The sequence below is a fragment of the Telmatherina bonti genome (genome assembly GCF_933228915.1).
Source record: "Telmatherina bonti genome assembly, chromosome: 11".
Taxonomy (NCBI): domain Eukaryota; kingdom Metazoa; phylum Chordata; class Actinopteri; order Atheriniformes; family Telmatherinidae; genus Telmatherina; species Telmatherina bonti.
Genome location: NC_136629.1, coordinates 18,749,557 through 18,775,967, shown reverse-complemented (window position 1 = coordinate 18,775,967; position 26,411 = coordinate 18,749,557). Strand labels below are relative to the sequence as shown.

The 26,411-nt window shown below is 40.2% G+C and overlaps 3 protein-coding genes across 4 annotated transcripts; 2 read left to right on the top strand and 1 right to left on the bottom strand.

The window, feature by feature from the left end:
* Positions 1-1,243: 1,243 nt before the first annotated feature.
* bag3 (BCL2 associated athanogene 3) lies at positions 1,244-6,130 on the top strand. The gene is made up of 4 exons (XM_079248332.1): positions 1,244-1,467; positions 3,199-3,543; positions 3,678-4,022; positions 4,128-6,130. Exons 1-4 carry the CDS (start codon positions 1,270-1,272, stop codon positions 4,833-4,835), a joined length of 1,596 nt encoding a protein of 531 aa, XP_079104458.1. The 5' UTR covers positions 1,244-1,269; the 3' UTR covers positions 4,836-6,130.
* A 1,214-nt stretch (positions 6,131-7,344) lies between these two features.
* On the top strand, positions 7,345-19,103 carry inpp5f (inositol polyphosphate-5-phosphatase F). 2 transcript variants are annotated; one of them, XM_079248543.1, is made up of 20 exons: positions 7,345-7,617; positions 9,164-9,244; positions 9,738-9,874; positions 10,317-10,442; positions 10,595-10,762; positions 10,836-10,892; positions 11,265-11,463; positions 11,906-12,085; positions 12,363-12,430; positions 12,727-12,851; positions 12,945-13,022; positions 13,215-13,335; positions 13,669-13,797; positions 14,201-14,318; positions 14,413-14,611; positions 14,695-14,766; positions 14,844-14,917; positions 15,081-15,209; positions 15,307-15,394; positions 15,541-19,103. In XM_079248543.1, exons 1-20 carry the CDS (start codon positions 7,521-7,523, stop codon positions 16,703-16,705), a joined length of 3,411 nt encoding a protein of 1,136 aa, XP_079104669.1. In that variant the 5' UTR covers positions 7,345-7,520; the 3' UTR covers positions 16,706-19,103. The 2 variants fall into 2 exon arrangements, with proteins under 2 accessions (XP_079104669.1, XP_079104668.1); XM_079248542.1 differs by having other exon boundaries at positions 10,577-10,762.
* A 203-nt stretch (positions 19,104-19,306) lies between these two features.
* mcmbp (minichromosome maintenance complex binding protein) lies at positions 19,307-26,093 on the bottom strand. The gene is made up of 16 exons (XM_079248956.1): positions 25,953-26,093; positions 25,289-25,380; positions 25,040-25,180; positions 24,862-24,903; positions 24,676-24,765; positions 24,433-24,559; positions 24,189-24,334; positions 23,983-24,080; positions 23,742-23,914; positions 21,661-21,784; positions 21,471-21,588; positions 21,213-21,378; positions 20,950-21,083; positions 20,099-20,266; positions 19,918-20,006; positions 19,307-19,785 (listed from the first exon to the last, which is right to left on the bottom strand). Exons 1-16 carry the CDS (start codon positions 26,008-26,010, stop codon positions 19,659-19,661), a joined length of 1,893 nt encoding a protein of 630 aa, XP_079105082.1. The 5' UTR covers positions 26,011-26,093; the 3' UTR covers positions 19,307-19,658.
* Positions 26,094-26,411: the final 318 nt, after the last annotated feature.

The window sequence follows — 26,411 nt, the reverse complement described above, 5'->3', positions numbered from 1 at the left end:
TGGGACACAGATATGTTTTGTTATATTTGAATGTCCCATATGATGTTTCTGCATAATAAATGTCTGAAAATTATATTCTTTCAGCAAAATATTTAAGATGCTGCTATCTAAAAAACAACAACCATATGATAGTATTTTTTAAATATGATCCCTTTTGCAGCATTTGAAAACATTGAATATGCACTTTATTTTGATAATATAAATATTCTCACAATTTCAAAAATTCACAAGTCAGCAATGTTTTAAAAGTTTTAAAACGACCTCTAGATATCCATGTATTTGCTTCTGTCAGAACAGCCATAAATGTGAGTTAGTAGTGCTTCCTAAGTGCTTGAGGCAGAATTGGAGTAACTTACTGACAAAAATTTGTCAATAGAGGTGTCAGTGGGCCTACACTGTGTCACACCACGAGTTACATAATTGTGTACCAAATCATAGCAGACTGAGTTCCCTTGGACAGGATTTGTCATGTGGGAGACTGAGTATACATTTGGAGACTTTTTATCCATCAAGGAAAAAACCTTTGGGATTCCCTTGTCTAATTGGCAGACAATTGAGGTCCAGTGGGATCACTGGACAAACCTCTGGGGGTTCCCTGGTAGGGTGTGACATATGCTTTGGTCCTGATTCGATCCGATTCCAATTTTTTGGGTGCCGATTCGATTTAAATTGCAATTCTCACAATTCAAAATAAATAAATGAAAACAAAATAAATGTATAAAACTTTTTTTTGCTCGTCATTTTTCTTGATTTCAATGAGGAAAAAACAACACAATAAGTCAGACCATCATTCTGCTGCTACAATGCCAAAGAAGACAAGTAAAAGATCAATAAAAATGACTATATATATATATATATAGAGAGAGAGAGAGAGAGAGAGAGAGAGAGAGAGAGAGAGAGAGAGAGAGGAAGGATTATTTTTATTTATTTGAAAAAAAATTGTTAAGCAAAAAAATCCCGATTTTCGATTTTTCCAATTCAATTTTCCCACCCCCATTCCCTGGTTAATAATACATTAATATTTTTCCTGACTGTAGAAGAGAATATGTCATCCACCATATTTCCAGTAAGGTCGTAATAGCGGCTCTGTGGGAAAACAAATGAAAGAAATTCCGAGCTGATGTGTCTATTGAGGGGTCTGCGACTAGACGAGCTGCCGTGCCGCCGTACGCAGCACTGTCCACATTAACCCTGCTATTTCGAGAAACTTCCAGCCCACTTTCCCACGTCACTTGAAGGAATCTTTAAAGCGTCCGTCGCCCGTATAAAATGTCTCAATACTCGACAGTCAGCAACATGAACGCAGTGAAGACACAGTCACCTATTCTGACGATGGCAAGTAATGACAACGAGCCTCTCCCGCTCGGATGGGAAGTAAAGATTGACCCCCACACTGGATGGCCCTTCTTCGTGGATCACAACAACCGCACCACAACCTGGAATGACCCGAGACACGACCACAAAAAGGTGAGAGCGCGGAGGGATGAAGTTGGTTTTCCTGCGTTAGCGGCTAACGGCTTTTTAACTGTTCTAAGGCTATTTTTTAAACCGAACTGCGTCGGTTACTGTGCGTGCTTTGCTTTGGCAAACCGTCCATGTAGTAAAAACCGTTGTGCTACATCTTTGTTACATATTAATCTTGTTGACTAAAGGCCTTGTTTGGCACCGTCACCTCCCCCTCACGGACAGCTCATGAGCCTATTATAACGGTTGATCAAGCCTGTAATATTCCCATGTCATGATCTAACACTATTATTACTCGATGACTCACCCTGCTTTTTTGTTAAGGCTACATATGTTGAGCTTTAAGTGTTTTATTTTAGCTGCGTTTCTTTCATGGTGGGAAACACGGCGACGTGCAGCTCTTAATAAACTTTTTCCCTTACAAGGATTTGAGGCTTTCTTCGGCCTGTGGAGTATGTAGTGTCTAAGAGTAGCTGGCTGCCCTGCTTATCATTTTCGGCTGTATTACAGACGTGGAAAACACACTCAGGTCTGCAGTGAAAACCCGTGGGCTGAAGCGAGCTCCACAGCCTGCCAGCTGGTAATCTTTCGTCTCAGGCGCAGACACTGTTTTCCAAAGTTAGTGTCCAGAGGAATCTGCTAGAAAGACACAGCTGTTGGGGGATAAAATTGGTGCATTGGTGCTGGCGGCGTTACAGTGTCCCGTACAGGCAGAGGGCAAAGGGTCGTTCACAGCTATTTCATAACTTTTGCATTGGAAGAGAAAAATCACTGTTTTACATCGAAGTTCCTCCAGATTTGTTTTAGTTACTATAAGTTTAAATGTACTCACTTTACAATTTTATTATTGGACATTGAACTATCAGACCTGTTGCTTATACTTCTATTTACATATTTTTTATTTACTTTGGATATTTTTTTATACAGTAACTAATTGAGATCAAAAGTATTCCTTGTTGTGATTTGTTTAGCTACTTATTTATTTTGAAGTATTTTAATTCAAGACCACAATAAGGTTACATTTTGCTTTTTTTTTTTTTTATCTTTGTATTTTACATTCATAGGCAGATTTACCCAAGGAATGTATTTTCTTTGTTAAAGACCAAAGAAGAATAGGTGTGGTCATAAAAACAATCACAAGGTGGTCAATTATTTTTTTCCCCTGGAACTTATTTAAAGTTTATGCAAAAATACCTCAGCCTTCCTTCTGAAATTGATGTATGATCAGATTAAAACAATTCTTTCGCAGTGTGACATAATGATTGATAGCCAATAACTTGTTAGTATAGAGGGTGTGTCAAACAATTGTGTGGAAATTTATACGGGTGATGTCACTCAAATTGTTGAGCAAAATATCCACTGCAGACACAGCAGATGTCTGACTGGAAATGCACTTATGTTGATGAAAGTTATGTTAATCAGAAGTTGTTTTTTTTATCAGACACAACCAGTTATAATTTTGGCACCTATCTGCAGAAATGGGACATTTTACCCTGAAGCTTTTGCAATTATCTCAGCACTAAGAAAAAAAGTTTAAAGTTGTTTTTTTTTTAATAACTGTTTGTTGCACATGTTTGTATGTTTGTAAAAAGTTTATAATAAATTTTTGCACATAACATCTGTTTAAAAGTTGGTTTCCAGTATTAACAACAAATGATTCCACTGGTTAATAAAACAACATGAAAGCGCCATAATTTTTTTAACTGATCTTTTTATCCACTGGTTGTGTTTTAGCATCGAGAAGTATCTGCAAATGGACCTAATATACCACCAGAACCAAGTCCTCAGGAGACACAGAAGACCTTTGTGAGGGAAATGAAGCACCCCATTCTTCGTCCAGGTTATGTTCCTATCCCAGTGTTTCATGAGGGCGCTGAACTGAGGCAACAGCAGCAACAGCAGCATCCATGTTACTCTTACATTCAGCCAACAACAGCACACACTGTCCGGACAGATGGACAGACACCATCTCAGACTTCAGGGCTCCACGGTAGACCTAGATCACCTTTACACGGCCCCTCAGACAGCTGTTCCCCTGAGTCTGTAAAGGCCAGCTCACCTGTTGCACAAACAGCAGAGGTAAGGCCTCAGTGGATTTTGTTCCTAAATACTGCATAAATATGTATTAATCTTCACGAAGCAGTGGAAAAAAACAAACAAATAACAAAAAAACTGAATTCTCACTTAATTGTTTTGATCTCTTGTTTTTCTAGGTTTACACCATACCGCATCATCAACCTTCCAGGCCAAGCAGCACTAGTCTCCAGGCGGGGTATATTCCTATCCCAGTGATCCATGAGGGCGGAGGGGGCCAAATTCAGCCTCAATTAAATCCCTCAGTGTATTCCCAACGTGTCCCCTACCCAGAGCATCAACAACCCTTCCACCGTCTTCAAACAGATGAATGGCCCAGCTACTCTGCTCCCATGCAGCCTCCCAGAGAAAGGGCTTCACCAACAATATTTCCCCAACATCGTGATACGGCTTCCATTCACCTCCAACCTCACATAAGAAGCCAGTCACCCACTGTAACACAGGTGCTGGGAGACAGACCTCAGGTAATGTAACTATGTTCTTGTAATGTTGAATATCTCTGTCACTGTAATCTCGATTGTGACAGAAGAAATTAACCACACCCCTTGTCTTTTTTTTTAACTTATAAGATTCAACAGCATGTCCTTACAAGAGACCTGCCACACAGAATGGAGCAAGAGCAACAGAGCATGCAGCACAAACAAGAGGGCACGCCGGTTCCTCAGACACTACACACAGAAGCTGACGTCCAAAAGCTTCATCAGTTCCAGCAGCCTAATCACTTCCAGCAGGTACCGCCTCAGACACAGCCTCAGCAGCCCGAACAGTCACCTCAGCAGCCCCAGAAGCCAGAACAGCTGCAACATCATGTTTCAGATATCACAGTACAAATACCTCCAAAACCAGAAGCCCAGGACGTGACAACCATCCCCCCGGAGGTCCCACCTGCAAAGGTTGAGGCTGATCAGGCTGCTCAGTGCCCAGTCCATCCAGGCTTGGCTAAGGTACAGCAGATAATTGAACGGGTTGCTAAACTGGAGCAGGAGGTGAAATGCTTCAGTGGAAAGAAAAATGATAAGAAATACTTGTTATTGGAGGAGCTGTTGACCAAAGAGCTCTTAGCGCTGGACTCTGTTGACCCAGAAGGCCGCGTAGATGTGCGGCAGGCTAGACGAGACGGAGTCCGGCAGGTTCAGACCATACTGGAAGAACTAGAGCAGCTGGAGGAGCAGCCGACCAGGCCTTCGAGCGAAATGGAGGGAGACAACCTTACACAGAAAGGAGAGCCCAGCATGATCACCAAGGAGAACGTTGAGATGGCGAAGGAGATCTCATAATGACTGCACACTTCCTATTAAAGAGGAGAGAAGGGTTACCTGCTGTATATTTGATCGTGAACAAATCTGCTCTGGCTAACTCTCCCACACCTCTAACTACAGCATTTGTAGAAGTTGCATGCATTGATTAACAGTGTTGGTATGTCCATTCAGCACATAAGTGATGGTATCTCACTTCAGTCATGTCGTTCAAGGCATTATTGTTGCCTTCTATGTTTTGCCAGTGTCTTCATAATAATGACGGCAGTCATGAGAAAGATGTTGACAACAATTGCAAAGCAGGTTGAAGTCAAAATAAGAGGCCTTTATTAGTAAATGGAAGAGAAATACAAGTATTTTCTTAAAAAAAAAGTTACATTTAGTTGCCTTTTGTCTGATTAGCTCTTGTATGAAGCATTTCTTAATCCAATCAGCACACCATTTTGTGTATTTTTGCAAACTTTGGGGCTTTAAAGCAGAACTCACCACAAAAATCACAAGTTTCCCCCCTTTATGGCCACCTGGTCACATTGAAGCTGCTTTGTCACACAACACAGTAGATATGATAATTAGATGCTGCTTGTTGGTGCATTATGATTTTGACATCTTTGCACTTTGCCATCAGTGAAATGTGTCACGCTGCAAATCAGCAGCACTTCAGAAGTTTCTCATTTACAGCCGTTTTGATTGATGTGTTTGAGTGGTTGTATGTGAAATGGTTTACTTGTTATTTCAAACCCTGATTTCAGTATTTATATAAAGTATTTTGGTACAATTATGAATGTGTAATGACAAATGGGGGTGAGATGTCTATCTTTACAGACAATCAGCACTTGCTGCTAACAGGAGTTGCATTTCAGGACTGTCAGAATGTCTATGTATAACTACCAAAGCCACAATCTGTAATAATGTTAACGCAGTAATGGCCTCAATGCCTTAAAAAGTGCCAACTGTGTGAAAATTCCCGATCCATGGACTCTTATGTCAGTCTCAAAGGTTCAGATTGACTTTTATAATTATTCTAGATATTTTAACTCTTATATAAAACCCACAGTGTTGGTTTAGTAATGTGTCACTAATTAGATTGTAAGCCATCGACACGGTAGTCGGAGCTTTACACACTTTTCACAGATTATGGATCGTGGCTTCCAGCTGATCATGGTTTATTAGTAACTCACTGATTCATTGCTGAATTTAAGTCACATTGGTATTCTTGAAAATAAAATGTATGAAATATATTTGTTCCCAAAGATTTTGAAAAAAAAAATCTGAGTTTTATTTGAATTTTATATTTGACCATGTTTGTCCTTACGTCTACTAAAAATACATCCCTGACCAAGTCACCAGATGCCATGCGGGTTTTCTGAAGAGTTTTTGGTGGTAAGACCAACAGTGATAGCAGTTATGCCTCTGTCTTGGGTCAGATGGTCTCTGCCTTCGCCCACAGGGCCTCCTGAGTCATGAGTGAGAACATTTTTGGCTACTTACTCCGAGTTAGGTGGGGACAAAGACTTGTGTTGGGATTACCCTAGAAAATGATCATAGAGACTAGATTACTGTATTAAGGGGCGTGTTTGACTAAAATGCATAAGCGATGTTCACAGCTTTGCTTTCTATAAGATCAAAGAAAACTTCTAAAATTAAGCCAATACATTATTAATTGGACTAATTATCAGTTAAAATTTCAGTAAGTCTCTATTTAAACAAAAGCATGTCTATGATTACCAGGGGCGCCGCCAGGAATTTTGGGCCCTATGAAAGACAATGGCATAGACCCCACCACAATATTGCAAATTTTAGATTTTTGTTTTTTCTTCAATCGCTTCAAGCTGACCCAAAAAAAAAAAAAAAAGAAAAAAGCTTTTCATGGGTATAATAAAGATCTAGGGCTGTGTTTAACTCTTTATGGGGCAAGTGACTATTTTTGATCACTTTGTTTCCTTTCATATTCAGCATGAAACCTTTTTTTTTCTTCATTTTTTTTAATGTAACAACACAATAGAGGTCTTGGTTCATACCAGAAGGACAATTTTAGGTTAAAATTCTAATTTGAACGTTTTTCTTTGAGTGGCCTATAAAGATTTAAATCACAGTGCATACATCTAACTAGGTTATTTTGATATAAATGGTTTATAAGTTTATATTACTGCTATATTTTCTTACAACCTTTGAGAAAAGTATTTATTATTTTTAATGAAGGTTTAATGATTTTCTTATATAGTGTGTACATCTTTTTGGGCCCCTATCAAGTCATGGGGCCTCTGATGATGACTTAATTGACGCTTACGATAGTTTCTATGAACAGTACCTGCACACCGGTGATGATGACGGCACGTCACGTGCCATTGTTTAGAGCAGGAAACGTCGGTACGTCTGGGACGGCTCACAGCGGCTCCCGCTTGGGACACTTTCTCACTCCCTTTTGCCTTTACTCAGTCCACTGTGACTGTGAAAATGGATGGTCCTCCCATATAACGGGACTTTGAGCATAAATATGCGTGGAAATGGAATAAATAAATTTGATACGCGCCCAGCTGCCACTAGCACGCGAGGCTGCTAGCCGCCGTAGCAGCTTACCAGCCCGTGGGAAACGAGCTAATCGTGGCTAGGCTAGCTACGGTGACCCTCTGAGACGTGGAACCGCTGTAGCAGGTCGTGGAGCCGGATAAGTATTTGTTTTAGTGTAAAAAAAAAAAAAAAGGAAAAATGGAGCTATTTCAGGCAAAGGACGAGTATATTCTTCAGAGCGGGGACCGTGCTCTGTGGTGCAGCCGAAAAGACGGGACCATGACTGTCAGACCTGGTACGTACTGGTTGCCAGCTTTCTCTGCTGCCACTGACATGATGAAAGTAACTCTTTATATTAACCTGAATATTCTTTTATTTATTTATTTATTTATTTTTAAATAAATCTGCGCTTTCCATTTTTTTCCACTTGTTTGGAGTTGACACTTTATCCTGTAGCTAGTGTTGTCTCATTCCTCTACTTTCTGGTCTCATAGCTGTCATTCATCCACACCTTTTCTAAACCCGATCATTTAATGTTATCAACAAGATCAATCTGTGAAACCAAACAAGGTGGCTGACAAAAGTGTGTGTGTGTTTTTTTTAAGTGCCACTCCTAAACTGTGAAATGTGCGCTCTAGCTTTTATTTCTTGTGCCAACACCCCAAACGCACTTCAGAGTTATTACTTTACTTCTCATTTTACAATTTGAGTTAAATGAGACTTTCAGGTCTTTAAATAATTTCATGAATGATGGTTTTGAACATAGTATAGTTTTTAGTTTTCAGTACTATAATCTCTAGTGAAAGTAAATCAGCTCCTCATAATACACGCTGGTTTTGTTACTGGAGAGAGAAGTGCTTCTTCATGGCCATTACAAGCTTTCTCATTAAATGACTACCGGGGCCTGTGGGAATTACATATTCCCAGTTGTTTAGAAGAACTGCTGAACTAAAAGAAAACTTTCATTAAAGTCACCAGAAGGCTGTGCATGCTGTCCTGTGTGTCAGCTGAGGATGTGGGGCTGTGCAGCCATCCTGAACTGGTTTTTAGTTGCACTGCTGTTTCATTATTTAATTGGAAAAAGGGTTTCCACTCCTCACTGTGTTTCCACTTCACTCTGTAGCAGACACTTCAGTATTTCTGTGATATTACAGACTCTAGATGAAGTTGTGGTATTGTTTCCAAATCGGTCAGACTTTACCTGCAGGGCCCTCACATCTGGTTCCTTAGCACATGTAGTTCTCCAGCATGAGGAACAGGAAAAGACATTGTCTGAGGCTGCTTACAGTTGGTTCTCCACCCTTAGCCTCCTTGTCACATTTTTCCAATTTCCTCTGATGTAATTTTAAATCCATAACGAATGCAGAGCATTCCAGGTTTATTTTTATTCACTGGAAGTTTACATAACTGACATATAAAGACATGAAATTAAATCAAATTACAGTTTCTTCTGCTTTTCTGTTAGTTTGGTAGCTGTATATTTTATCATGTAATTGAGAAATAACACACACAAATGACACAGATGATGTGGGGTTTAACTGTTTGCAGGATAACTTCCTTTATGCTATTTATATATTAAGTCCTCGAATCTTTTGAGGTTTACTCTTATTAGACTGCAATTTTATGTGTACAGGAAATCATCCAACCATGACAGTCTTGAATCACTTTCTCTTTAGTTAAACTCAGGCAGAACCTGTGTGACTGCTTTGCTATTGCTAATAGACAACATGCATATGCTCATATCTTTAAAAAGATAACTGTTTGTAGCCATGACTGTTTATCAGCTCATAAGCATATCGTTTGGTAGTTTTCTGATGTTCATTACCATATATTTGTTTCAGCCACAGACCTGTTGTTGGCATGGAATCCAGTTTGTTTGGGTTTGGTGGAAGGTGTCATTGGAAAAATACAGCTTCACACAGGTAGGTGGACAATGACAAGCTTTTAAGCATTTTACTCTGTCGTTTTTTAGTTTTGTAATGAGCAAACTCCTTTTTTCTATGTGTGCTGGAACCTTGAACCACAAAGTCAGCAAGTACTTATTGTGTTTCATATGAATAATTCAAGTTGTCAATAAAGATGTGGGAAAAAATGTATGAAGAGGAGTGGGCTGATGGTAATGATTCAACTTACCGGTATGTGTCAGCTTTTCATCCCTGGTGGCTGTGTGAACTTCAGGGTCGATCATTTGTGATCATAAGGAAAATGTTAAAGGAAACTATATAAATTAAGATGCCCTGGCATATCAGATAGATTAACATTATATAAATATTTATTTACCAGATGTCTTATAAAGCTTTATTCATAAGTGTGCAGTTAAGTACTGGTGTGTAGCTGCCTTCTTCACACCTTTCAGAATGTGAGGAATTCTGCACCAGTGACGCAATTCCCTCGCCTTCTTTCTCCTCTTGGCAGACCTTCCACTTGGCCTTGTATTAATCCGACAGAAAGCACTGATAGGCCTTTTACCAGGCAACCACAAAGTTTACAAGATCACCAAGATAGCTGTTATTCCCTTGTCTGATGAAGAGCCTCAGGAGCTTGACTTGGAGGTATGTATACTTTATGACACATTCAGGAGTTTCTTCTGTAATTATTCCTCTAAGTAGAAATAAAAATACAGGTGTAAATGTGTAGCAATGAATGACAAAGGAAGGTGAATGTTGCTAAGATTTCAGTTTTTCAGGGAAGCTTCATGGATGGTGAGACAGAATATTTTCAAGTGAGTAATAAAGGATGATATTTAGAGGATAGGCTTTAGATGTCGTCTCTGTGCTGCAGAATGCCCCTTTCCCCCTTTGTAAATACAAGTCTAGCAGATCAATGTAGATGATAGATTGCTAAAAAGTAGAACCGTATAGTAATACTTTAATGAGTAAAAATATCTTATTTATGTTTGCCAGATTCCCTCATCATCATCTTCTCATCAAACTAAACAGTGATGTTCTGAGTATGACAGAAGTGCTGAGATTTGTTGATAAATTTCCTTTCCAGCTTTGCAAGAAGCATCATTTTGGAATCGACAAACCAGAGAAACTGGCACAGTCCCCAGATGAGTCAAAGTTGATGAAAACCTTGAGTCAGATCAAATCTAATGTGGGTGTGCCCATCAAGAAAAAGGTAGTATTTTGTTGTGAAGGCTCTATTACATTTTACACTGCTGCTTTCCCAATCTTTTAAACCTTAAAAAGCCTTTGGGGGTCTTTCTCTTTTTCTTAAACTTACTGCTTTTTCTTTCCACCAACCCAATCCAGTATTCCCCTGCTTTCCAGGTCAAGGAAAACAAAGAGAAGGAGCGTCTGGAGAGGCGTCTACTGGATGAACTCTACAAGATATTCATGGACTCTGACTCGTTCTACTACAGCATGACTTATGACTTGACAAACAGCGTGCAGCGTCAGGGAGACTCTGATAAGTCTAACTTACCCCTATGGAAACAGGTAGGCAAAAAAATTTGTAGTTGTTTGCAAAAAAAAACTTCATCTTGACTGATTGTGTTTATCTTTTAAAAAGGTGGATGACCGTTTCTTCTGGAACAAACACATGATTCAAGATGTTATTGACCTTCAGGTAACAGATATTTCCACACTGCAACAGAGGCCCAGTCAGTTTTTCTTTACAAATGACGGCTCAGAGCTAAGTTGGTAGTGTGTGTGTGTGTGTGTGTGTGTGTGTGTGTGTGTGTGTGTGTGTGTGTGTGTGTGTGTGTGTGTGTGTGTGTGTGTGTGTGTGTGTGTGTGTGTGTGTGTGTGTGTGTGTGTGTGTGTGTGTGAGAGAGAGATAGGTGTTTATTATAACTACAGAACTTCAGAAGAGAAGTATGAAAATGTGCCAACTGTTCTGACCTATGAACTGTCATCTTCGGCAGCTGCTGACTTTATGCAAAGTACTTATTTTATTCTCCTTTTCCTTTTGTTTTCTTTGGCCTTTTAATTCTTCCAGGTCCCAGAGGTAGACTTCTGGGTTATACCGATCATTCAGGGTTTCGTGCAGGTGGAGGAACTGGTGGTGAACTACAATGAGACCTCTGATGAGGAGCGCAGCAGTCCTGAAACTCCACCAAAGGAGATCACCTGTGTTGATGACATTCATCCTCGGTTCACTGTGGCCCTGATCTCCAGACGCAGTCGCCATCGTGCAGGTAGAACTACAAATTACTGTCAGTAATATATGGGAAATTTGGTCTGGAAATTTGGTTTACATGGTTTACAGTGTATAAATGGACTGGGTTGTATAAGTAGGTCAGGTAATACGTTTTTTTTTTTTTTCACAATAAATGTAATTAATTTGATTACATTTATTTGATAAATTGAATTAAAAATTATAACTGAATTTTGGTCATTTCAGTTCAACCATTTTCAACACATTTAAACACAAGTTTAAGCTTTCAGTACTTCTATTAACTTCAGCTTTAGCTTTAACAAACAGATTTTAACCATCTTCAATTGTCTTACTCATTTCAGCTAAACTTTTGAACCATTTTAACCAGGTTTAAGCATCCGCTTTTGCGTTAAACACTTGCAGTCATGCAATTGTGTGAATAAATATTTAGATTAGTGTTGACGGATTGTTCTTATTCAAAGGGATGCGGTACAAACGGAGAGGAGTGGACACGGATGGTCACGTTGCAAACTATGTGGAGACAGAGCAGTTGATCCATGTGCACAGCCACACTTTGTCTTTTGTACAGACTCGAGGCTCTGTGCCTGTCTTCTGGAGCCAAGCTGGGTATCGTTACAACCCCCGGCCACGATTGGAGAAAGGTCAGGAGATTTCCATTGTCTTGCATAACAGAAATTGGATTGCAGAATTATTCTTTATTATAAGGTGAAATTTGGGATTTTTCTCTGTCCATATGTTTGGATCTGTGTTGTACAGTTGAAATGTGACTTAATTATGGTCAAGACATAATTATCTTGGCTTATTTAATCAGTTGTAACATTGCTTTGTTGCGATCTGGAAATTTTATAAATTAAATGGTAAAACTCTGCTGAACTGTTGTCTTTTGTCATATCATATGAATTTTTTTATATGCTGCAGGAGAGAAGGAGACCATGCCCTACTTTGCAGCTCATTTTGAAAAACAGCTTGAACTTTACAAGAAGCAGGTGGGTTTGCATTGCCAGAGTGCAAACATGGATATATGCTCATTATCAGTATAGTTCAGTTAAATCTATCAATATGATATGATAGAAATGTTCATTTAAACTTACTATTTTATGGTGGCTGCATGTAGTGTTTATGTTCCATTTTAGTTGTAGTCTGTGAATGGTCAACTTTTAGCACTTCTCTGAGTTATTCCTGTCTGCTGAAGATGTGGAGTTACCCGGGCTATGTAGCAGCTCTGTTACGTGTGTAAAGGGGTTTACATACCTTATCTACAAGCTGATGTTGTGTTCCACAGGTCATCATTAACTTAGTGGATCAAGGCGGACGGGAAAAGCTCATCGGTGATGCATATCTGAAGCAAGTCCTGCTTTATAACAACCCAAACCTCACATATGTCTCATTCGACTTCCACGAGCACTGGTAAGAGGCATGCTGTCCTCAGCAGACATCACAGTACTTTTATACCACAGTGCATTTGCTTCCTCTTTATACATTTTATATCCTGCTTTTCAGTCGTGGTATGAAGTTTGAGAATGTGCAAATACTGACAGATGCGATTTCTGACATCATCATGGACATGAAGTGGGCCTGGTAAGTGCCATACTTGTATTTCTATTTGTAATAGCTTCATAAGTGTGATAAGGGAAGTACTAACAATGTTTGGTTAGAAAACAGCAACAGAGTCCCACTGACTTGTAGTGTGTTGGTGTTTTCATTGTTGATGGGATAAAGAATCATATTTCCATGAATTTACTGGGTTCTGAATGGATCTCCCTCTGTCAGGGTGGACCAAGCAGGAGTAATCTGCCAACAGGAGGGGATCTTTAGAGTCAACTGTATGGACTGTCTTGACAGGACCAATGTGGTGCAAGCTGCTCTTGCTCGAGTGGTAATGGAACAGCAGGTGAGATCTCTTATTCACATTAGCCTCACTAATCCTCACAATGTTCCTTTTTTAATGTAGTTTACAGTTTCGTGCTACAGTGACCTTTTAGTCACATTTTTTTTATTAAGCTCACATTACTCTAAATTAACCAAACTGCCTATTCTTTAGTGCTTGTAAATTTCAATTTATTCTTTAAGGGGCACAAGGACATGCGGCATTCAAAAGAACAATACACAACAAATTATTCTAAACTATGCTATTATATTTTGTTCTGTTACTGTGCAAAATTAGGGTTAAAGGTTTTTTCAATAGGTGAAATTTAATTAAAGAATCTGTTTGTTCTTCCTGTAGCTGAAGAAACTGGGTGTGATGCCTCCCGAGCAGCCTCTGCCTCTCAAGTGCTACAGGATTTATCAAGTCATGTGGGCCAACAATGGCGACACCATCAGCAGACAGTATGCAGGCACAGCAGCGCTGAAGGTAACATAACTCCAGACAGTCCTTTGATAGCAGCAGCTATGGAGGCAGAATTTGTTACAAGTACTTAATCTGTAGCTCCTGTCAGCTTTCCAGATCTTCCAGTATTATTTACTGCTTGTTAAGTGGATCTGATCCATGCCACTCAGTTTTCCTACTCTAATGGTTCGGTACAACACCTTTTCAGTTCCAAACTGCAGACAGCCTCTATTAAGAGGTTATATAAAGTACGCAAGGGGGCATTTAGTATAAACAAAGGTCAAGCTTTTAAATAGAGTCATTAAACCTGGCTGTTTAAGTGAAATATGATTTTAACTGCACAGTTTTTAGTCTAACATTTTGATGTCACTGTAGTTTTCACAAACTACACTGATGTGTAACCCTAACACACACGTTTTTCTGTCAGGGAGACTTTACCCGGACAGGTGAGAGGAAACTGGCTGGTGTCATGAAGGATGGAGTGAATTCTGCTAATCGCTACTACCTGAACCGTTTTAGAGATGCCTACAGACAAGCTGTAATTGGTATGAAAAGACAGATTTCACAGCTTTATGTCTGGCTTTACGCCACATTATTATAAAAAATTTGCCTTTGACAGTTAATCTGCATCCTTTGCAGATCTCATGATGGGCCTTCCAGTAACAGAGGACCTGTACTCCATCTTCAGTAAAGAAAAGGAGCATGAAGAAAAGGAGAAGGAGAGCCAAAGAGGAGCCCAGGAGCAGGTCAGCCTCCTGTTACAAACCTACATGCAGCTACTGCTACCAGATGATGAGAGGTTTCATGGAGGTTGGGCCCTCATCAATTGTGACATGAGGTTAGTAACAAGCTGCACTGTCTATGACATAACGTTTTTCCAGTGCTCTTACCTTTGAATCTTTTTTTCTTATTTCTCATCAGCCTCATTGATGCAACCAACAAAGATGTAGATGTGCTGCTACTCCTCTCAGACAAAGCCTACTACATTGCGTAGTGAGTCAGATTTTCACAGATGTACTTTGTTAGTATTATTGGTTTTTATTCACTTGTTTCTATTTGTATCTTTCCAGTTATGACGAAGAGGCAGATAAAGTCAACCAATATCAACGTCTCAATTTAGAGGGTTTGGAAAAGATTGAAATTGGTAAGAAGTGTCTAAAGGAGAAGTTCTTTTACACTCACTGAATCATTCAGCACTTCCCAAAATGTGCTTACAGTTTCTCAGCAAGCTCTGAACAGCATTATAACTTATTATGATTCATGCAAAAAAAGAAAAAGGATGTTAAAAGTTGTGTAATCTTTGACAGGTCCAGAGCCTACTCTGTTTGGAAAGCCAAAGTTCTGCTGTATGCGTTTGCACTACAGGAATGAAGAAACAAGTGGATACTTCCACACGCTGAGAGCAGCAACACGAAATCCAGAGGATGACGGGAAAGGTAGGTTTAAATGAATCATTTTAAAAAATGTAAGAAGAGATTGAACTTTTTAAATTGAAAAATCCTGCAGATACTTGCTAACAGTGACATATCTCAGATACATTGCAGTGCATAGCTGAGATGCTCCGAATAACTAAACAGGCGACAGGACAGGACCTACTTGTTGTTGAGAAGAAGCTGGAGAGGTGAGCACCAAGCTGTCATCGTTTCTATTATTAGAATTCATCTCTATTACCTGTATTTCAATGCAGTAAAGATGTTTCCTGTCATAATAATTTAACAACCACCAACTAGAGCTGTAGCTCATATGTTCTCTGCATCCGCGTTCCAGGCGGCAAAGTAAACCCCATGAAGACATAAAGGGGATCCAAAACAAGCCTCCTGACCAAGTTCAGGGCAGCTCTGGACTTGCACAGGGCAAAAGTTTCCTCCTAAACAAATTCTCCTCTCTGAATCAGAAAGTGAAACAGACCAAAACCAATGTGAACATTGGCCCCTTCAAGCCTCTCGGTAAGCTGGGCAACTTCTCAAAGCCTGATGTGACAGTAAATTTCCTTAAACCAACTATGCACGTCAACTTGTGGAAGTCAGACAGCAGCCTGGAGACATCAGAAAACAATCCGGCAACAGGAGTCCTAAAGGATATCGTTGGGGAACATTATGATCACTCCTCAGACTCGGATTCCTACAACTCAGACCCTGAACATGCATGCTCCGGTTCTTTAGAGAAAGTGGACTATGTGCTGCCCAGCTGTGGCATTGTAGCGTCAAATCCACGACTTGGCAGTCGTTCCCAATCCATTGGTAGTGTGGAGCTAAATATCCCAACTGTTGTCCGGGTTACTGGCTGCGATGGCAACCAAGAAAGTTCCTCTCAAATGAGCGATGATAAGTCACCAGGGGCTGCCTCAGTGGCTGAAGAAGCCATTCTTATAGACTTTGGTACTCCCATTGATGCCTACTGCCACCAGTTTGTCCAAGATGCACAGACCAAACCTGTGGAGGTGTTTGGAGAGCAGCCGCCAGCTGCTGTACCTCCACTTAACCCTGTAGTGCCTGTGCAGAATAAGACCCCAGCAGACTCAAACAAGCAGCCATGCTCAGAGCTGCAGAATCAGTTTGAGGAGCCCCAGCTCCCCAGGCCGTCCCAGCTAGATGTCCAAACCTCTACCTCCACTTCCAACCTCCTCTCTGTTCAGAAGCCCGGCTCTGCCGTATCGGGAGACTCTCAGAGGAGTCTGTCTTCACTGATGGAGGGTAGCCTTGGGCCTTCACCTGCTGACAGCAACGGCAGCAGAGTTGTGTCCCCTTTTGCCAAGATCAAGAGTTCCATGGTCCAGGTGGCCAGCCTCACCCAGGCTGGCCTGACCCAAGGCATCAATTATGCTGTTGCAAAGGTTCAGAAGAGCCCCGAGCCAGATGCTGTCAATGAGGCCCAAGAGAGCGAGTTGAAGGCAATGTTTACACAGTGCCAGACCAGGATTATTCAGATCTAGTTCTTTCATTGTAGCAAGAACTTGTCATTATAAGTCATCAAGTAACTTCCCTTATGGCAGCAGCAGCTAGAGCTTGCAGAGAGCATCACTATTTGGCCGTGAAATGTGCTCTTAGATTTGCCTTTTGGATACATTTGCCCACTCTTGTACAGAATTGACAAATATATTCCCTAAATCCAACATGTCAGTAATTATGTTTACATACATGCGATTATTTATTCCCCTTCCTTTTTCTTGTTTTAAAGCACTGAATCTTTTTGTTCTTTTGCCATACAGCCTTGCACACTGATAAATATGTTTTCACATTTTCTTTATGGTTTGATAATCAGTTGTGCCTCCCTGTGGAAATTGCAATAATGCTGACATCATGTCTTTTCTGATTTAAATTTCTGAGAACCAGTGTGCGTTAACTTAGTTGACTGTAAAAGTAGCATGTGGTTAACTTTTTTAGTTGACTGGGAATTGTCAGTCATTCCCTTGTGACATTCCAGTTAACCCCTAAATCACTCCAGAAATACTTACAGTTGAAGCAGAGTGCTTCATGGGTACAGTTTTAAGATCCTCATAAATAGCTTAAGAGACTTTCTTTTTTTTTTTTTTTTTAAATACTTTAGTTCTTCCAGAAGGGGTATATACAGTAGTATTGTCTGTGTAAACTTGTCACGTCTCTGGTCTGAAGTTGCATAAATCGGCGCTTAAATCTGTGGTTAATTCTAACAACTGGTTAGCATTAGCTACATGTAGACTCTTGACTTGATGTGCTGTATGTCATCCTGTATATGCTGGCCACATGTGATGTAGACCTCTTAAACCTTCAATTTGTTTTACCAGCTGTTGTAGAAATTAACCAAATATCCTTTTGTGAATCCCAAAGGACAGTTCTATGTGGAATATTACTCTTTCTTAGCTGTCACAAGATAGCCAGATGACATACTGTACGTAGTTATTCTGTCAAATCAGTGTTGTCAAGTGTAACTTAGACAATTTACCGTTAGAAATAATGACTACATAAGGCTTTAGAGTATCCTGTGTGTCAATATGTACAGTGAATATTGTTTATTTGTTCCTGAGCAGACCTTATCCTTGAGCTTTTTGCATTAATAGTTGGTAGCTTGTTTTAAGAGGTATGATTATATTTTGGAAAGACTGTACTGTCATTTCAGCCAGAGGCTAGAGTTGTTTCTTGTATGGGGGTTTGTTGGAAATGAATCCTTGGCCAGCATTGTACATTGACACTGCATGTTTGATAAGGACCGGAGTGTAGCATATAGTAAGTATACATGCAGTTGCATCCACCCATTTATTAGAAACACTGACGCTTTATGCACTCCCCAAACTTAAAAGCATATTTGCCTTAATAAGGAATTAAAGTGGGATTATATATATATATATATATATATATATATAAATATCAGGTATTTATGGAAAAATCTACCTTTTTAAGTCCATTCTTATGTTACATTTGGTGTACTGTATAAAATATGTTCAGGGTTACCGTGTCATCGAGCTTTGTCTTGGGATATTTCATATAGAATCCGGCATGGATGTAGACTATGTGCTACTCGTGTGTACAGTGTGGTGTATGTAAGTTTGAGCATTCCTGCTCTATCATGCAGCCCTAGTAGTATTTAGATGCTATGAAAGTATAAATGTTGCACTTAAAAAAAAAAAAAAAAAAAAAAAAAAACCTCACTAAGCGAGGTTTTCCTCAGTCCTCCATTCAGCTTTACAGTTGCTGTTGTTAAAAATTTTTCCATAGGATGTTGTTATAGGAACTTACAGTAAACCATGCCCACCTCATTCCACTGTATATAGTGGTGTTTATGACAAATTTGTTTGTTACAGGTTGAAATATCCCAAGATAAAGATGTGCATGTTTCTTTTTTGTATTCTCCACTTGCTCATCAGCAGGTAAAACGTGTGAGTTGTATATTTATCAGGTTATGGTTGTGTGAAATAAGACTATGGTCTTGGCTGCTTTGTGGGTGCTGCTGATAGTATGTGGTGCTGCCAAAGCTTTAAGGTAATAGCTGTAATGCAACATTTTAATGCCGAGGGTAAAAGGTGTTTTTAAACTTCATTCAGGTTTGCAAACACTGGAGCAATTCTCATGCATAACAAACACGTATTCAGTCCTAAACTGGCTAAAAATGAGCAGTTATCTTGAACATTCCTGATAAACCACCGTGAGATGTTTTATATGCAAAAGCTGGCAGTTATATTTGAGCTTATATTTGCTGGGTGAGATTTTTTTTTTCCGTCTATCCGTTCATTTTCACACCAAGTGCATTTGCATCCACCTCCTCATTTGTTGTGATTGTTGTCCTCTTACATCAGGACCCCAGATCATGACACATCTTGTGCATAAAGATCTTCAAGCATTTGATTTGCACTGTTAAAGCACATTCTCCTAGCACTGACATTCAGCTGAATGTCTGTAGTGAAATCTCTCCTCTTTTACCAACTGACTGTTGTCATTGTTTTTCACAGTGTATTGAGATTGTATTGTATATTAAAGTATCCTATTTATTATGTTCTTTGGGAGTTTTATTTAATGAAGTGAATTTCAACTCATCTAAGGCCATTACAACTGCGTTACATTTATTTTGCAGAAGGGTAAATGCCAGAATGTAACAGTCCAGTCATACAGCTGGCAACAAGCACAAAAAACACATTTACATATGAGATTATAAAACTATTTGTAAACAGGAACTTGAGTTTGCAACAGTATTGTTTCTACTGTTGGCATTGACTGCACAGTGGGCAACAACTGCGAAACAAAAAGACTGATTTGATTTATACCTTCAGGTTATTAAGAGAAAATGTATCTGAATCTTATTTTTTAAAACAAAGTTGAACACCTGAACTAAATGGCACATGAAAAACATCTTTATTACAAACTTTTTAAAGGTATCAAAAAGAAAAACTGAAGCAACCTGGTTGGCTTCTATAATCAGGGTTCATTGCCGTTGACGCTCCTGTGCTGTTCCATCCGGCTCCTCCGCAGCGTCTCGATGTGTTTGGCTCTAAGCCAGCTGTCTCTGGACAGAGAGGTCTGTCCCAGGCTCAGAGACAGCAGCCTGCAGACAATCACAGACACATGCCACTTAAAACTGAATTAACTGTCCTTGCCTGGAGAAATTTGACACAGTTAGGTGGTAATATGAAATTTTTAAAAGGGAAATTAGAGCTGATCTAAACTAAAAGCCCACCTTGCCACAACTAGCATCCTGTGGAGGTCCTCAGCGGATATACTCTGAGGGTCATCCTTCCTCATATCTACAAAATCATCTTCAACAGACTGAAAACAGAAAGCATAATTGGAGCCAAACTTATAATGTTGCCGACCTACAAAGCAGGTGAGGACACAAAGTTTCGAGATCAGTGCCTCACCTTCGTCACTTCATCTGAAATGCTGTAATCAAGCAGCCGAGCCACAGTCAGGTAGATTCTGAACTTGTTCAGCTGTGATGAGGCGTGTGGATGGATATGGATGCTGTTCAGATACTCCTCCAACTGGGATGGAGCAACTTGTGGCTGTAGGTGTATCTGACAGTCAGACTGGAGATAGAGAGGAAAAGAAACACTGAAATTGTGTCAAGAAATAACTTTCCACAAGGTGTTTAGCTGGAATAATAAAAAAAAACAAAACAAAACATTTATATATGTTGCTATGGAAAAGTGGGATCTGTCTGTTGTGTACACAACTACTTTTGACATATTCTCCATAAACTCCCTTAAAGCTTTACTGAGCTGACTGTAAAGCATCTGATCAGGCTGAGCCTCAGCTGCTCGCCAGCAGCTCAGTGTAAACACGGCCATGTTCTTCTGACTTCTGATCAACTGTAAGAGTTGTTTACAGTTTGCTGCCCTTCACTCCAGGACTAATAGATTTTTGAGCCTGATGCCTCTCCCAGGATTGTTCCTGTGGCACACAGCTGCCACCATGGCAACTCATTAGACCAACTTACAGGAATAGCATACAGCACATTCCTCGGGCTGTTCGCAACAGAGCGAGACCCAGGCTAAAGCAGCTCGCTGACGGAGCCGCTGCAGCCGACCAATAGCAGCTTAGGTGACATTGTGACGTCGGCTGGAAACAACCTCCAGCGGCTGACATGGGTCTGTCTCATGAGGGACAAGAGGAAACCTAAGCCTTCCGGCTATGCTAGTGGGGGCGTTGGGTAATGGGTGGGGTAGAGTTTACACTCAGCAGCGCCTGCCTTATCCATCTTTGTCCTCACCGGCAGCAGTGAGCGGCCCTCTGACGCGATGAGCACGTTAATATTGCAGGGGAATTCCATCTGATGGTAGTTAAAGTCATAATCAACCTTCTGCCACGAGATCAGGTTCCCGAGGGCCGTAACGTTACGCACACCTACAGCACAAACCACAAGCACAAAGATCCAAACGGGTTAGTGCCAACGGTGTCAGCCGACTGAAGAGGAGGTATAAATTGCAGTTTGTCCTCTCAGTGTCGTCCCCTTGTGGTTTCTACAAGCCTCACCAGTTGTGTCCAGCTGCCCCTGCTCCAGTTGAGTTTCATCCAGGAAGAGGGAAGTATTTCTGGCCAGCTGCAAGGCTCCACTTACTAGCCTGTTTGCCACGTAGTCTTTCTTAGGCACCAAGCGCATCTGGTTCATGTTCTGCAGGCTCATGCCCAGGTAGTGTGACTGCATGAGAAGAAGAAAAAAATCATCTTACTGAAAAGTTCATACTTAATGAATGAAGTAGAGCAAGAACTTGCAGTTGTTTGACGACTCACAGACGAAACAAGCTGCTGGATGATCTGATAGAGGCGCTCGGTGTATGAGTTGGCGACAGGGCAGCCGCTCAGATTTAAGGTAAATTTGCCGAGAGGGAGGACGTCTCGCCTGCTGTACCTGCAACAGAAATGACACCAATATAAAAACGAGATAAAGATGAGCTGAAACTGTTACTCAAATGGTACATACACGGTTGAGATGAGATGCAGAATAAGGTACTCAGCAGCAAGAGCATCACCCAGAAGGACATGGGTGAAGTATGAGAGCAGCTCTCCCCTGACGGAGGCCATCTCATTCAGAGTCGATGATAAAACTGAAGAAAGAGGACAAAGAGTTAAACTCAGTCTCTATGGTAACCACATGAATGTCCACTCTTTGTCCACAGCTTTACAAATAAACTTTTTTTTTTCTCTGCTCTCCCACACAGCTGAAGGGTGCCACATTTAATGTGGCTGTAAATAAGGTTTATGTTGCTTTTTGCTTTAAATCACAGTGGCAGGAATCACCAGGAAAGGAACAAAAATTAGGTCAATGATTGAATAACTGGCACAGCAAAGGCTGACTTAAGTGAAATTTAGCTAACGCCTGCAATCTTTGTTGCACATACAGAGGAGCAAAGTACTGAGGATGCATGTAGGATTGTGCATCAGAAGTTTTGCAGAGGCATCCCTAACAGTTATTATCAAGTCAAAAGGAGTTTTATTGTTGCACCATAAATCCTCCCATTTTTAATCCTCATGACAAATAATTATTGATCTGACAGATCATCTAACTAATTATTCATACTCGCATGGTATGAATTCAGCTTACACTTCAAAGATGTTTCTGATGTTAGAGCTAAAATCTAAAGTCTGTGTTTAGACTTTTTTAAAGCTAAAACCTTAGTATTTATTTTCTCTTAACAGGAAAGGAAATATCAGAAGTTCCAGCGTAAACTGAACACCTACGTGTTGGAAACCCGCTTTATTAAAATCTCATATAAGCTTGGCCTTGGTAAACAACACTCATCTGAGATGCATGGACTGCCACAGTAGACCTTCACTTCTGATTCCAGTTATTGCAAATAAAAGAAAAATACTTAGCAGCATACAGCAAACTTCAACTGTCTGCTCAAAAGAAAACATAAACGATAAAAACTCTACTAAGTCAGAAGCTTTTTTTTGTACAAATAAAACATGACCTGTTTTATTTGACACCGCTGGCTGCACAAAAAGATTAGTGTTACCGGTACTTGTACTTTGAAAAGTATAGATGAAAATTAGGTCTGGACCTATTTCTGAAGGGATAATTAGTCTTTAATTAAGCTCCACTGATGAACTATTGATCTGGAAAGTTAAACCAGTGGAATGCACTGTGGGAAGAAAAAAAGGCTGATCTTATTATCTTTTCAACATTTATAACATAAGAAAATGAATAAAAAAATAAAACCATTTCATAACAAACAGCTAATTTGACTTGTCAGCAGGCATGTAAGGCTAAACATGTAGGACCTTATAAAAACCTGTTTTAATTCTCCTGAACTTAGAGGTCATTCCTTTTACGTGACCTCATTTTTCCATGTGTCTAATTGTGGTGAGTGTAAAAAAGGTTTGTTTAATAGTATAATATCCAATTTATATTTCATTTGAAGATTTTTTTTTTGGCTCTAGATAGTTGTGTACAGGAAATGGGGTCAGAAAAAAAAGGGGTCACATGCAGTAAAGAGTGCTTGTACATGAATTAAACCTGGTCAAGCTGCATCAAGGAGCTGCAGTCGCTGTATAGAAGCGGCTGCTTAACCAGCTAAAAACATCATGGTTTTTATGTGTTTTATAAATTTAACAATAGTCTCTAGTAATGGTCTCTAAATTTTGTTTACTTCTGATCTTGTGTTGATGCTCCTTTTTTGCACAAGTGGCTCTAGCGTTCAAGTCAAAATGGCAACTCACACACATGACACATTACGTCGCATCAACACGAGCAGCCTACGTGCCAAACATATACCATGCATTCCAAACAAAGGAATGCATGGTAGACAGTCGCAGCAAGTATATTCCAGCCCTCAGATTGACAGGTGCAGAATCAAACGCAAGGCTTTTCATGGTTAGCAAAGCTTAAAATAAAAGGAAAAGATGGCTGATTCCATACCAGGCCAGGTTACTAGCACATCTTTACATGTACAAAAACTACAGCAATAAACAAGTCTGTGTCCCATATTTCTACCTTTTCAAGATTCACACACACACACACACTGACAATGAAATGTGGAGTATTCTTACTCCTCTGCTTACAGGTACTATTGTCCTCTAAGGTTGTGCAGGGCAGCAAGGGATTGTTGTGTGGCAGCGGCCTGGCGTAAAGCATGTGGAGGCGAGGGACAAGCGAGGCTGGCGGGCTGTGCACCCTCTGCTCCTCTGCGGTCTCCATGCACTCCGAAGGATCCAAGAAGGGTGAAGAGGCATCTCTGTGAAGAAAAACTAAGGATGAGTAACAAGCAGGCAGCATGACTTTACACTGAAATGTGTAACTTACTTCTCATCAGCCAGAGCACTGAGAGCAGGACTGACGGAGAGGATCCCGTAGACCTCGAGTGTGTCGTTGAGTTTAAAGCTCTCCCAATTCTCATAGACCTGCCAATACACACACAGCCTGTTGATTCTGATCAACACTTGGAAAATCTGCTGATGATAACTGTTTATCACAAAATGTCAGATAATGTCAGATAAATCAGAGCGTACCTTAACTAGGCAGGAGGGGCCCTTCTCTCCTGGTAGGGGGAAGTTGAGATCCAGGTGGGAAGCAGATGCCACCTGGCTAGAAGGGGCTTCTGTCTCCTGTCGTTTACAGTCACCAACGCCGTGCTGTTCTGTTGGACTCTGAGGACCTGTGGCATAACACACGCACCCCCCCACCCCAAAACAAGTTAAACAACTTTATCCAGAATTGCTTTCTGTAAGAGATCTTCATATAAAGAGCCCATACCATGTGGTTCCCTCTGCTTCTGTGGCTGAGTGTCCATGTCGTCGTCATCCTCGTAGCTTCGCTTCTGTCTGCTTGGCACGTAGGAGGTAGAAGGGACAACTCTTGCTTGATTAACACTAGCATACCTGTGCAGTGGAATTAAGGAAAGCTACGACTTCTTTTTAAATATCAGATAACAAAAATGAACATTATGTTGCCTTATGTTTGAGCAATAGCAGGATTTTAGTGATGAAATTAGGATATCTCCTTGACCCACTGATTTTCTCCTGGGACTGGAACACAGTAGAAAGTCTGTCGCTCTGCAGTCACAGTGTTTCTGGAGTTAAAATCCACCTGGGGAATAAAAGAAAAACAAAAGACAGAGATGCTAGGTTCAAATCTTGACGCATTTATGCATCAGCTGAATAAATAAATAGATAATATACTCACACCACATTCTGTCACGTCTTTGTATTTCCCACAACGCAACATCTGAGGGTTATAGGAAAGCAAAATAATACAAGAACATCTAACTCATTCTCATATGCAAATGAACAATCAGCAGACCTATGACAGGGTTGAGCATATGCAAATAGCTGCTGGAGCTGGAGGAAAAGAAAGCACACACTTTTGCATTCGTGGAAGGATCGATCATCTCATACACTCCCATGAAGAACTCTGGATCAAACATGTCTTGGATTAAACAGCGAAACTTCACCAGGCTATTGGGCTTCAGGTAGTGCAGAGGGACGTTGTTCAGGGAAGGAACCTGCATCCACATAAAGGTGACCATTATCAACAAGGAAATGTGCTAAAAACAGGTGATGAAAGATGTTTCTAGGTATTTTTTTTTTTTAGCTAAAAGAAGCTGGATTACCATGTCCTGAGCATCCTTGTCTTTTATTTGGTCCTTAAAAAATGTAACTGCCTTCATCTCCCATTCAGAGTTCGGATTATTCTGGGCAGCAGCTTGAATATCAAGAAGACATAATATTTTCATTTAGACAGAAGGGAATATTAAGTTATTTTTAAAGCAAACCTGGATCCAGTAAAAATGCATTAAAATGACTTTTTTCATTGGACTTAAATACTCATGTCAATGCCAAATTAAAAATAAGTTCTACAATATAAATCACAAACAAAAATGACATTACTTTTCACGTTATTTACCTGAAAACTTATCAAATTCAAGTGTATGTCACAAAGTACTAAAATGAGTTCATTGAATGTTTTTAAATTGAAGCTCAATTATGTTTTTGTTCAAAAACAAAATATTAAAGATAAACACATTTCTAGTGAGTTTGGCCAACTCCACAACAACAGATCTAGCTTATCTGTTTAAATGCAGGTTGCTCATCTTCACGTATCTAAAACTGGAGTGGCTAAAGACTGCCGTGAACCACCGTCTGACAACAAGAAGAAATTTCTTTGTAAGTTAAAGTCTCAGCCAGACGTAACGTGCACGGTTGGCATGGTAGCCTTGGCTAACTAGCTCGTTTCACGCGTTGACCGTAACTGAGTAAAGTTCCGGTGTTTCTTACCGAACATCCCTTCAACAACCCCCAGAGGGTCATTAACCCAGTCGTGCGTGGAAGGCATCGTTAACTCGTTGCAAATGTCAGGAAAACGTCAATTTTATCAACGTAAAAACTGTCCCAATCCACTATTTTGTTGATTTTTTTCCTCTTCACTCGAGAATGAAGAACACAGGGCGGGAAACTTGCGTCACTGTTAGAAGCGCGGGGTTGGTTTGTATTTCGTACGGGGACAAACCGGAGAGCGGAGCTTTCGCTTTTGCTTGTCAAAACAAAGATTTAGCTATAAGCAATGAATTCTGATTTGGTTGTCAAGTAACAATATGTTTAGAAGGAAAAGAAATTTAAATTTCAAAATAAACATGATTGTTTAAATATTTTCGCACACATATAAAAAGATAAGATACAAGAGTTTTTGGATGATCCTCCTGGTCTGTAGGTGGCAGTACTGAGAGAGTACATTTG

Excerpts from the sequence above, each read along its gene's own strand:
- bag3 (XM_079248332.1), top strand. The coding sequence starts at position 1,270 with ATGTCTCAATACTCGACAGTCAGCAACATGAACGCAGTGAAGACACAG. Across the intron at positions 3,544-3,677 it reads CTGTTGCACAAACAGCAGAG|GTTTACACCATACCGCATCA; the intron begins GTAAGGCCTCAG and ends TTGTTTTTCTAG. Across the intron at positions 4,023-4,127 it reads TGCTGGGAGACAGACCTCAG|ATTCAACAGCATGTCCTTAC; the intron begins GTAATGTAACTA and ends TTAACTTATAAG.
- inpp5f (XM_079248542.1), top strand. The coding sequence starts at position 7,521 with ATGGAGCTATTTCAGGCAAAGGACGAGTATATTCTTCAGAGCGGGGAC. Across the intron at positions 9,875-10,316 it reads CTCAGGAGCTTGACTTGGAG|CTTTGCAAGAAGCATCATTT; the intron begins GTATGTATACTT and ends TTTCCTTTCCAG. Across the intron at positions 10,763-10,835 it reads ACTTACCCCTATGGAAACAG|GTGGATGACCGTTTCTTCTG; the intron begins GTAGGCAAAAAA and ends TCTTTTAAAAAG.
- mcmbp (XM_079248956.1), bottom strand. The coding sequence starts at position 26,010 with ATGCCTTCCACGCACGACTGGGTTAATGACCCTCTGGGGGTTGTTGAA. Across the intron at positions 20,267-20,949 it reads AGGGCCGCTCACTGCTGCCG|TCTGACTGTCAGATACACCT; the intron begins GTGAGGACAAAG and ends CTCTATCTCCAG. Across the intron at positions 19,786-19,917 it reads AGGATGCTAGTTGTGGCAAG|GCTGCTGTCTCTGAGCCTGG; the intron begins GTGGGCTTTTAG and ends GATTGTCTGCAG.